Genomic DNA, 12,362 nt, shown 5'->3' with positions numbered 1-12,362 from the left:
TCAACAATGTGTGAATTCCAGGAGTATGGAGAGAAACCTAAGTATCTCTTATGATCAAATGTCAAATTACTCACTGATGTGCTTTCACATTGATTTAGATAATTAATTTCTTTGGCCCCAAACTTTCCACCGCACATAAGCATGGCTGTTCACAGCAGAATGTATACTCTTCTGAGAGTCTGGCTGATTGTAATTGCAACTACAGGTGAATTTTTGCTTCTGATTCCTAAAACTTTCTCCATGTATCAGAGTGCTGAGAGATTTTGACTCTGTTTTATTTAGAATATTCTTTGCTATTCTTGCCATGTTATTCATAAACACCTTTGCTAATGCGAACTTTGACCAAGGAAGTATCTGTCATGTTCTACATCGATAGCATGATGTAAAAGTTACTCTGTGTAAAAATGCTTGTACATTTAACCAACTCTGATTGCATAATTTAATTCAGTTTGGCCACAGCAAATTCTTCAGGGTAAAGGGTAAAGTAGGGCACACAGTGAGGTAATGCCCTTACTTGATGCAGATCTAAAAACTCTGGTTTATAATTAACAACAAAGGCAGTTTGTGGGATTGTCTCTGTATCTCCTGAAGGCACGCACTGAATACAAAACTAGAAGAAAAAAGATTTTGGAGTCGAGATTCGCAGCTCTTATTCATGGTATATACTTCATATGTGAGCTTGTGAGAACCTGATGCAAAACCTGATTAAGTTTCTGACTCTGAGCTCTTTGTTGGGATCTTCCTGCTAAGGATACATACATAGGGGTGATGCTGAAGTTCTTCAGCAGTAAATGCTGGCCAACATTTTGCTGATCTTTCCAAACCTGACTCACAGAAATGAATTTGTCATTTTGGCCCTTGTGTCCAAATTTCCCACAGATAGGTTAGCCATTTTGATGCAAGAACAATATAGACTGCATATTAACAACCTTATTTGGGGGCTTTTCCTTAGCTGCCAGGATTGCCAATATTTCTTGGTTATATAAACCCTATAGCATTCATGTGATAGCATGATCTTACATAATCCATGTAAAAATGTTTGGGTTCTTGAGTCCAATAGTCAGTACTGACTTAGGATAATGTAAGTTCAATGTAATATTTTTTTCCATAAAAGTGCATATACCACGAGCAGTATGGAGGGTTGAATAACATGCAGAGGATTAAGAAAACTGGTTCATGCAGTGAAAAAAATAAGGAGGATGACTTCAGGATTTGTCTCACTCAGGGGAACTTTCTAACTTTTTGAGGGTTTTTTTCTCTTTTTTTTTGTTTGATGGTTAAGTCTCTGTGTATATGTGGGGTATTTGGGGAAAAAAAAACTTCAGTAAAGCATTTCTGTTAATATTTGCTGTGAGTAATTTGGAGCTCAATTCTCCTTTGAAAGATACATGGGATCTTTTCTCAAAACACATTAGTGGGAGCTGCCCTTGAAGCTCACTGAAATCAGTGAAAGGCCATGTATATATGTGAATATGCTCTCCATTACTGACTAATTGCAGATTCTAGTAAGAGTCTTATATTGAAAGTGAGAGAGCTGTCTTGCTTTCATGTCATTCATGCCACAGAGAAGTATTTATTGTGAGCTTATTAAAATTCTGATTAAATCATAAGACTTAGTAATGCTGTTGATTTTGTTCCTTTCTAGTGTGACTGCTATAGGTCTGATTTCCCTAAGAAAGGAGCCAGTGGAGTTATGGTGGAACACGTGGTAAAAACTTGTAGAAACATCCTGTAGTTTCCATCATTCTTCAGCATCCCAGTATCAGTTCAGAGAAGTAAGTTAAATAGATTGTCCAGGACTGTCCTGGCCATCCTTGCCATTTGCCTTGCCCACAGAAGTTGTTCTTTGAAGCCTACTTCTGTAAGAATTTGTCTTTTGTTCCAAAACCCCCCTAACTTTTATCACAATGATCTAATTTCAAGAGGACACATACTGCATTGTGCAAAGATGGGTATGTTCTGACTGATGAATTATCTGCATCAGGCAAAGATGTAATGCTGACTTCTACCTGCTTTTTCATCCATCATTCTCCCCTGATTTTCATGGGGGAAAAAAAAAAGATTTACATAGAACTGATAGAATCTCAATTATTTTTAAAACTACTGTCCTACTTTTGTAGGTGATAAGCTGGTTCAAAAGTGATGAGGGACAAACAATGATATTATAAACCTCATTTTCCCTAGAATTGATGCTAAAAATATCAATAGTTTATTTCTTTTTGAGGGGGTGGGGAGAGGGCAGGGTGAAGGGCAGGGACTGTAGGAACTGGTACCAGCAAATTGTTGGAAAGCCAAAGCACAAAACTCGCAGTATATTACAAAGATGGTACAGTGTCTGATGTTAGGTGTCTGAGTCTTGGTCCAAAAGCTACTGAAAAGCAAAGGGAGAGATTCTCACCCATGTTGCTGTGCAGATCATGATTGGGGCAATGTATTGGCTGTAAGACTTCAGTAACAATTAATGTTTTCACATTTCAAACTTAAAGGTTAGCTGGACATTATCATTCTTTTTGAGAGTTTTCTGTTTGTCTAAATCCAGTTTACTTAACAGAAGGAAAAATGAATTTTCTTTTATATATTCACACAGTGGCTAAGTGACAGCAAGGTATGCTGCACAGAGAATATAGTCCAATATTTCGGATACTTTTCTGCAAAGATGCAGGTTCTATTCTTTGCTCTGACATACGTTTTCTCTGTGACCTTGGACAACATACTTAGCTCCTCAGGGGCATTTAGGCATCTGAAAATACTAATAGGGGATTTGAAAACACCTATTGTTTGTTAAAATATATTAATCTGTTTGGGCACCCCTAAAAAATCCCAAGGTGCCTGTTTGCATCTCTTAAAGCCTGAAAACCTTTAAAAAATGTTGACCTTAGTGGATCTTTTTACACTGTCTAACTTGAGTTAGAAGCCTAGGCTGTCTGTACAGTCAATAAGAGAATGTAGGAGGTAGGATCCTGCTTCCCAGCTGACTAATTCAGAAGCCTCAGGTAGATGCCTGAAATAAAACAATGTCAATCACTGCTCCTTAATGGACTTCTAAAGTAGTCAGGAAATGGCTCAGTCAATCAAACAGCTGAACAGCTTGCTGCTTCTTGAAAGGATCATCTCTTTTCCCTCTGATGGTTCCTCCTCACCCCTTCCTGGCTGTGCAGTTCTGCATTTGCCTTCTGTCAGCTCCAGTTTTTATCTGAGCTTTTGCTTGCTTTCTGTATCCTTCCATATCCTTACCTGGCAGAAAACTAGCCCAGTGCAAGGAAGTGAGCAATTCTTAGGTAATTATTAAGCTAAAGCAGTTCCCTGGGGGTCAAACCAGTGGTAAGGGTGCTGCAGTGAGGGAAGCAGGAGCAGATGGGTTGGAGTAAGAGAAGAGGGAGCACGTAGGAGAGTATGTGACCACCCCTTGCAGAAGCAGCAGTGGACTCTTGGGTTAGCTTGTCCATCTTCTCTGACTCAACATCTCTTATCCAAGTATCTGAGGCCTTCATCAGTAAAACAGAAATCATGGTCTCTCACTTCTCTGTACCTCCCCTTTCCACCCTCTTCAGCTTCCTTCCACATTTCCTAGATATTGGCAGGATCTGAGACAGCAACTACAGGAGCTGATTCAGCTGCACACATGCAGATTGCCTGACTGGTACTTGCGGCTGATGAAGACGTGCCCTTCAGAACTGGTAACTGTTGAGTTCCCACTGCAGCTTTTCTCCTTCATTTTAATTTCTCTTCTTAAGTGCTAATTGCTACAAAACTTGTAAGGATGTAGAACTTTTTCTGAATTACACCTTTTATTCAGCTTGAATTGAAATTCTCCATATCCAAATCTGAAAATTCTTTGAGGGGACTTGATGGACAGGCAGGAAAATAAAACTCTTATCAGCCTCAATTCCTTTGGAAACCCAGCTAAAAAGCTCTTTTTAATGAGTGCTGTATCTGATCCATTTTAGCATTCTCTGACCAACATGTCAGTTGAACTTCTCTGCCTTAGAGACTTTACACAGTGGATGGAATAAACTCTTTGTGTTCTATAGAAACCCCAGTTACAAATGCCTTTCCCTTCCTATTTCCTAGCAGTATAAAGAAAGGAAGTTCTTCATTAAAAAGTTAATTTCTGCATGTTCCCGAACCTTCTTTTTAAAGCCATCTATTAAGTATGACACAGGAGAACCCTTGATGGTGCTAGTCAGAAACTCGCTGAGGAAGTGCATAGGAAATTACTCAAAAATACAAAATGCTGTCATACTACATTGACTGAGAAAAACCTTGGCTCTTTTGGACAAGAAGGAAAACTTGAGTTGTTTGCAAATGGAAAATTCTACTCATTTCAGAAAAGAAGACAGGGAAAGGAACTGTTTTTCAAGTGGATATCGGATCACCAACTAAGGATAATGCCATAGGAGTGTGGAAGGAGAAGAACAACTTGAGATTTATTTCATTCCTGCTGCAGGATTCAGAAACATTTGCAGCAGGCAAGAAAACAGAATGACATAAAGAGAATGATTGAATTAAGGTGTGGGGGACACTGGGGTAATCCATGGCAAATAGAGCTGGATACGACTAAAAGTCGTTGCTGCGTGTGAGCACGAACACAAATTCAGACAAACAGCCAGATGTGCCGGTTCATTTTTTGTGCATATATCACCCGATGAGAAGGCATGCGTGTGCTGTCCATTCTGCTGCTGCTTCCATGCTTTCTTACACATATGTGCTCCCTACTCAGTTGGCGTGATGGGGAAGGTGAGCGGCATAAAAGCACTGCCAGTGGGTTGGTCTGATAGAGCCGATACGCTGGCTAGGCTGCACTGTCAAACGGCAGTGGGAATGTACGATACGTCTGTTACTAGCATCCATTTCTGTTCTGTGGACACACTGAGATGCAATCTTCGCCACCTCTCTTAGATACAAAGATTTTGGTAATCGGGTTTTTTTGATTGAAAAAACGTGTAGGCTTCTTGCTAGTATGGAGGTGTATAGTGTATGGTAGCGCAGAGTGGAGGAGTGTGATTCAGTTTCTCCCATCGTTTAGTTTGCATGCTGGCTCCTCACCGAACATCACAGACTGCGCTGTTTCTTAGTTGATAGTTGCCCATTCTGAAATTGATAAGACTCTGCTCTAATGTTTTAGTTTCACTACTCTGATGTGGTCTTTGAACCTGTTATTCTTGACAAACTAGCGTGTCGTTTTGCGTAACTCTTGCCAGCCTCTAATGAACTGGTGGCACAGGGGTTTTCTTTCTAGTGTGGCTTGGGAGTATTTGGCTTTATTAGATGGGCGGCTGGGCTCCCGTGGGGAGGGGTGTCCACGAGATACCGATCTTGTTCTTCGGTGCTTTGCAGTTGGTTGCTCGCTGCTTTTATTAAGGTGCCAGGAGGAAGCCGAGTACTCTTTTCTGCATGTTAACGCCAAGACTGTTTTGCAGACAACATCGCTCTGATATTTACGTTTATATACTATTTACATACAGATACGCAGGTGCATAGCTGCTGTGCTCCGCTGCTGTTCGGTGGGTGAGTTTCAAGTTGTGCCACGGACTTCAGTGTCGGGTGGTAACCGAGCTGAACCGCTGTCGAACAGCCCCGACAGCGATTTTAGCAGAAGACCCGTCTACCCAGCGCTCGAACGAGCAGAAGGTCTGCCGGTGCTTTTCCTCGCGTCGCTGTTGCGGCCGGCGTGACTCTCCCCGAGCGCCTCGCCGCGCCACGACGCTCGCCGTGCAACACCCCGCCCGTGACATTTTCCCCCAGCGGCCGGTATCGCCTTATTCCCCTGCCCGCTCCCCCCGGCGCCGCTCCCAGCCCCTCGGTCACGCCTCACCGGAGCCGCTGCGGCCGCGGCCCCTCCGCCAGCCCTGCCCCCGCCCCGGCACACACGGACACACGCACGGACACGGACACGGACACGGGCACGGACACCCGCGCGGGCTCGCACACGCACCGCAGGGCGCGCAGGGAGGGAACGCGGCGGCGGCGGCGGCGGCGCGGACCCGCCCGGCCCGGCCCGGCCCAGCCCAGCGCCGCCGCCCCCCGCATCGGCCGCCGCGGCGCGGAGGGCGCAGGGCGGTGCGGGCCGTGATCTGCCGCCGGAGCTCGGCGGCCGCCCGAGCCATGTCTGCCAGAGGTGGGTCTCCGTCTCCGTCTCCGCCGGGCTCCGCGTCCCTGCGAACGACTTGGGCGCGGGCGGAGGAGCCGCGCTTGACCTTGCGCGCCTCGCCGTGCTGCAGTGCCCCCGCTCGCTGCGCTTGGGCGGAGGTTGGGGGGAGGCGAGGAGATTGGATTTTTTTTTTTTTTTTTTTCTTCTTTTTTTCTTCTCTCCCCTCACCCCGCCCGGTGCTATTTCGCAGCCGGGCCGTGGAAGGGGCTGCGGAGCGGGCTGCAGCAGGGCTTAGAACCGCAGAGGAGCATCCTTCGGGGACCGGCACCCCGCCCGCAGCACCTGCCGGGCCGGGCGTGCTGACCCCGCTTCGCCTTTTGCCGGCGCCCGGGGGGGGGCCGTGGTGGTGGTGTTGGGGGTGGGGGGGGTGTTGCCAGGGAGGTGCGGGGGTTTGGCGCGGTTTGAACGGTGAGGGGAGCGTGTGTGGGCAGAGGGGGGAATATGGTGGGGAGGGGGGTGGGCTGAGGGTCAGAACTCGGTGGCTGTTAGCGCTTGGGAAACGCTAACTGGTCGGTACTGGTGCGCCTGCAAGCGCTAGTGAGGCGTCTGGCTTGTCGTGTCGTTTGTAAAGGGAGTGCTCCTCTTCGGGTGTGGTGGTAGATCCAGTCGTCGGATTACACCTCCGGTGGACATTCGCATCCGGCTTGAAATTAACGTCTTGAAGTTGTACTTGAGATTTGCATTTGTGTCAATACCGGTCCAGACTCGCGTAGCCTTTGTCCTTTGCATGCGTTTGTGCGTAGACTCTGACTCTGCGTTTGGTAATTCTGGGCTGGAGACGAACAGATCAACCTCGTTGACTGCAGATCCTGTCTTGTCCCAAACTTCTGCTTCCAGTATGAGAAACTGATGCAGGTGTGGCCCAAAGACTGGTGCTTTAGGGTTTTTTATTATCGTTAGTACCAATTAAAGGGCTGGAGGCATAAAGTTAAGCATTTTCTGAACGTTGTCGTAACAAAGCAGAAATACTTGTAAGCATCTCCTGACGAGAGAAGATTATCTGCACAGTAATGACAAGTAAATACACTCCCTGGTTATCTCTGAATTGAAAAAATACTTTGTAAAAACTATGTATTAGAAATTAACAAGCCCCTGAGTGTAGGGATACGTCTTATTTGTTTGTCCCTTTATTTCTCTGCATCTTCGTGTATCAAATACTGCTCAGCGTGGACCAGCTCTTTCATTTGCTTGGATTCCTGTTGATGTCCGAATGAGCTTCGGGCACACGGAAGGCATTGTGTGACTGCTGAAAGGTTGTCAGCATTTTGTGGTTAGGACCATATTCCTAAAGCATCACGCCCATTTCAGATATAAATAATAAATGGTGTTAGAGCAGCATAATTCTTCGTGACACAGTAGAATTCTTGCTTTAGGAAGAAATGGACTGTATTGGTCTCCAAAGAATCCTTTTCTGGAAGAACACTTAAGTATATTAGCGTCAGTGGTGTGCTAAGGCTGCATTAGTACTTGTAGGGAAAACCCAGCAAAGCTTTGTAAGATGGATTAGATTTGTTGTCTTCAAAGGGGTACCTGCATTTGAGGAAGCGACAGAAAATCTGCAATTTCAGCTTTGCAGATGGCTCCCCAAAACTGAACCACACAGAATGGGAAGCCAGAGAATGTTTCCACTGGCCATATTCCCTTTTCCTTCCCCCATCCTTCTTCCCTATTCATCTGCACAACACATCATCTTTGATGCCTGCTTGATTCTGCTGGAGAGCTGCCTGGAGATGAAGAGTGAATTCTTTCTCAGGCTCTCCTGTGCCATCTAGTTTTTTCAGAGTAATTAATTGGGAAGAGAGAGATTCCATAGGACTTTATGGAAGTAGTGAAGAAGATTCGTGAAGGAGATTAAGATATTAATTTCTAGCAATATCTGCTTTTCAGTTTTAACAAATGGACTTAATTGGAAAATGTGTGTCTGTGCGAATAAATGCTCGATACTGACCAAGGGCTATTTGTGTGTAAAGCAGTATAGCCCATTGTTATTATTAACCATTTTAAACACTGCTGCTGTTAAAATCTTATGTATGAACTTTTACACACTTACATGGTATGATGGGTCTTCATGAGGTTACTCACGAGAATGTAGCTCGAATAAGAAGGGAGTCTTTAAGGGATTAGGGCTTTGTTCACATGTCAGATACGGACCCTTTGCTTCATGGAAGGCAGATTGCTTCATGCATATGCGGTCTCATTAAAACCACTGTATCATGAGGGACTGCATGCTCAGCTAATATTGATCGTTAATACTTTATGTTGTGTTAGCTGCCCAAAAGGTGATCATTATTATTCTGAATGCATCAGACGCTTGGAGCTGTCTGCTTGTTGGTTATATACCAAGCGTAACAAGAATAGCAAAAGAATTAAACATTCACCTGTGCCATTTTTATTACTAAACTGCAGAAGATATTAAAGGGATAGTAAAAAACATCACAATATTATCAATCTGTGCAGCTCTCTATTCATCTCTTTTGCTTCAGGAGGCAGCATGGTCTAGTGAACTGACTGCAACAGATGACAGAAGAAACTCCTGAAATCCAGCGGTACCTCTGTACTTTTGGACCGTTCCTTTTAACTCTTCTGCTCTAGTACCCTGTTGCTGTTTAACCAAAACTACCCATATAGTCAATGACATTATGACAGATTGTAAGTCAATACATAAAGTATAACCAATAACACAAATTAATGTAATTTTGCCTTAAATGGAACTCCAGATAAAGAGTTCTATGCTTCCCCACTTGTACAGTGGAAATAATGGTAGCTAACTTTTTCAGAGGGGTTGCTGTGAGGACTAATGGCTCACATGTGCTTTAAGATGACTTTTCTGAAATTTTCCATTATTTTCTTCCACCCTTCACAGACTAGCTTGTTGCAGTCCTTCACACCTGTCCCTCACCTCTTGCTGTTATGAAAGTGTAAGGTCTCTTACATTCTTCTGCTGCTTTCCTGGTAGTACAGCTCTAGCAGATGTTTTGACCAAATGCCAGGTGAAGCAGCACAGACATGTATTCCCAGAAGCTTGAACAAATAATAATTTTGGAAATCCAGTGATTGAACTGGAGCTGAAACGAACTTTGAAAATCCCTTTCCACTTCTCTGTTAAGTTGGAGTCCTTCCCAGGGCACTCTCACGACCTGCTCTGCAGCCTGTTGGGATCAGTGGAGAGCTGCTGTTGACGTCAGTCGGGCTTTTCAGTTTTGCAGTTTGCAAAAGGCTTCATATTCTACTTTCAGCTGTTGTTAAGTAGTTGCTATTGGGACTCATACATGACTGAATTTGGGCGTTGGAGTAAGCCTTATAGATTGTTGCTTACCTAAGGGCTTGTTTGCAGAGCTGTAAATTCTCTGGATGAAAGACATTTTTCTAAAGCCAAGTATAACTGTGACCTACTTGTGCATGTTATCTCATACTGCTTAAAAACTGTCAAAACTACTTGTTATCATGAAGGTCTAAGTTAATGGAAAAATAGCTTTTTTTAACTGTTACAATCTTCAGTTATCCTAGAGCAAGCAGGCACAAATAGTACTGTTTGGTATGGTCAAATATGAAGATCTTTGCTAAAATTTTTTTCTAAACGTTGAAAGAATTAGCATGAGCTGTATTAAGTCCAGTGGGCAACTTCTTCAGGAAGAAGAAGGCATGTAAAATAGGAGGTTTGCCAATAGTGGTGTCCTCTCAGCTTTTTTTGTGCCATAACAAAAATCACTGAACTTTGACAGAAGCCAGTGTTAAAGAAATATTATTGCTGTCTCATATTAACAGGTTGTACTGTGCCACTCTGATGCTGCAAGTGTGGGTGTTGTAGAGAAGGTAATTATATTTTTTAGCCTACTCAATAGTCAAAGTAGTAGGGTTGTTTAGCTTAAGAATTTATTTTATACTATAATCCTTGTCTTTTCATATTTGATTTTCTAACAAATGTAGATCGAACACTTCTCATGTCAGACAAATAAATGACCGTAACACTGTTGAGAGGGAGGTTTTGTCATCATTTTACAGGTGAGACAAGAACTGAAATGATTTTTTTCATTTCCCTGAGTCCCAGAGCCAGGTCAGAACAGGGGAATTTCTGCCTTCTGGACCTCTTCTCAGGCTCCTAACTTGTTCTTACACAAGTTGATGATAGATTTCAAACAGAAGGTGATAAACTTCAGCTCATTATGTTTTGCTCTGGTAACAGTTCTTTCTTCATCCGCACTGTACACGTCGTTTGACTGATCTGTCTCACAGTTGTGAACTTTTGTGTGAGAAATCACAGATTTTTCAACGAGAAGTTTACGTACTAAATCTTGAGCTGCTACATGTTCTACCAATAACCTTTATTTTTCTTTTCCAAATTTTCTCGTACTCCTCAGATAGCTATAGACATGGCTGCTGCTGCTGGCAGTGATGGTTTTGTTGAGGTCTATGCCGGCTGGTTTAAAAACTAGCTGCTGGGAGCTTCCGGTCAATGTTTTACTATGGTCTGTGATTTTCACAGTAATCGTGCTCATATCTAAAGGAACCAGCCACTTAAGAGGTGGCAATATTGTCTGCCATGTATTCTCTGAAATCTATTGCTATGTTTCTCTGACTTGTTGTCAGAGGTTTTTCTTTCAGGCATGTAATAACATCCCTAATTTGTGATTTAACTAGTACGTGGCTATCACCAAATGCTCTCAGGCCAAGCGACCCGAAGAGTGGGGCACTGTGAGCTGACTGGACATTTCCTTAATTTTAGAAGTAGAGAATTTTAGTATGTTTGGAGTAGTTAATTATTGTAGCTTCAAATGCTTCCAGTCCTAGTGATTTCTGCTATCTCCATAGCCTGAAGGAGCACGTTCCTGGCAGGGTTCGGTGCTCTGCAGCATTACCTGAGACAGAGCTGTGTGTGCAATCATGCCAACACAGCTGTTTCCCACTTTGAATACCTATACAGTGCGGAATTTGGAACTGACTCTGAAGGTTTTTCTCTCCCCAGCTTTTCTCCTGAATTTCTTCAGTACTGATTTCATACTGTTATTTAATCCTATCTGTTTATTTCTTCCAAATAAAAGTAAAGACTTACGTTTTTTTCTTTAGTTACTTGTTTTAGGGCTTGAACCTCAATTTAGTGGCTTAAGTAGCTCAGGATCAGCACCTGGATCATCACTGCAAGCTGTACTTGTCTGCACATGAGAATCAGTAGCTGCAGCTGAATCTTTAGGCCTGGTAAAGCTTTTGTTTTGATGGGGAAGAAGAATATTTTACTGAGGTATCCGACTTAGTAGTATCTGTTTTAAGTTGCTCCTTTTTAAGTTTTGCCTCTTCGTCCCGTCTTTTTTCCCCTCAAGAAAGCTTAGTCTGTGCTGTTTAACTTTTGTGATTAATGAAAATTAGTCCTGAATGCATGGAAAAAGTTGCATAGACTAATGGCAACAACAAGAGGAAACTGGGACAATGAGGTAGAATCTATTTTAGATGCATAGCTTTGAAAGGAATTGCACAGAAGGAAAATAAGCATCAGCTTATGGATGGAAAAGCCAGCAAAATTGCTTTTAGTCAAGAACACCAGAACCTCATGTGTTTTGTGGTCTCTCAAAACAATCTTTTGGGGATTTCTTCTTTTTTATTTTTTTTCTCCTTTAATAGGCTTGAATTGAGTATTTTGAATTATTTTTAATCTAATCTGTTAGTAAAATGAAAACCACACATGGTTAGTTCATGTGACTTGGTGTAGGATTTCTTAGTTTTGCAGTATAAAGGCAGGAACACACAGTGGAAAACAGACTTTGGTCTGTAAGTTCTGAGACCAGCAAATAGCCCCTAATTTTTTTATCACATACTGTTTAGGCTACAATGTCTTTATAATTAGGTGTTCTTCATTAAAACACAAAGAAAACTCCTAGGCATTATACAGTAAAAGGAGAAAAAAACTCTGTGACACACATTTTTTTTATATGCTCAGCCCTTATTGTGGCATGTTTTCAGAAAGAACTTCACTTTTGGAAGCTCAAACCCAAGTAAGAGTCCCAATCCTGTAAACATTATTGAGCATTACATTTGGTATGTTTACCAGTCCCATATGTTATGTAGGGAAATCCTTAATTTGCAAACAAGACAGGCTTCAGCAAGGTACACCTGTGATGGAGGAGTCTTATATTCTCCTTTTCCCATTTGTAAGCCAGAATTAGTGCTTTGGTGAGTCAGTTTGTTCTACGTAAACCATGAAACATGACCACATCCACAA

General features: G+C 42.9%; 1 protein-coding gene across 2 annotated transcripts in view; it reads left to right on the top strand.

Annotated features, from left to right (window-relative positions):
- Positions 1-6,016: 6,016 nt before the first annotated feature.
- Positions 6,017-12,362, top strand: part of ABLIM1 (actin binding LIM protein 1) — a 209,405-nt gene continuing 203,059 nt past the window's right edge. Inside the window, exon 1 of one of the 2 annotated variants that reach the window (XM_049811320.1) lies at positions 6,017-6,118. In XM_049811320.1, the coding sequence (XP_049667277.1) occupies positions 6,106-6,118 (13 nt within the window). In that variant the 5' untranslated portion in view covers positions 6,017-6,105. Of the gene's footprint in view, positions 6,119-8,727; positions 8,801-12,362 lie in introns of those variants that run through there. The other variant, XM_049811321.1, reaches the window with a different exon arrangement.

This window comes from Accipiter gentilis, chromosome 9, assembly GCF_929443795.1.
Source record: "Accipiter gentilis chromosome 9, bAccGen1.1, whole genome shotgun sequence".
Taxonomy (NCBI): domain Eukaryota; kingdom Metazoa; phylum Chordata; class Aves; order Accipitriformes; family Accipitridae; genus Astur; species Astur gentilis.
The sequence above is the reverse complement of the archived record's forward strand: the minus strand, read 5'-3'. Positions and strand labels throughout refer to the sequence as shown.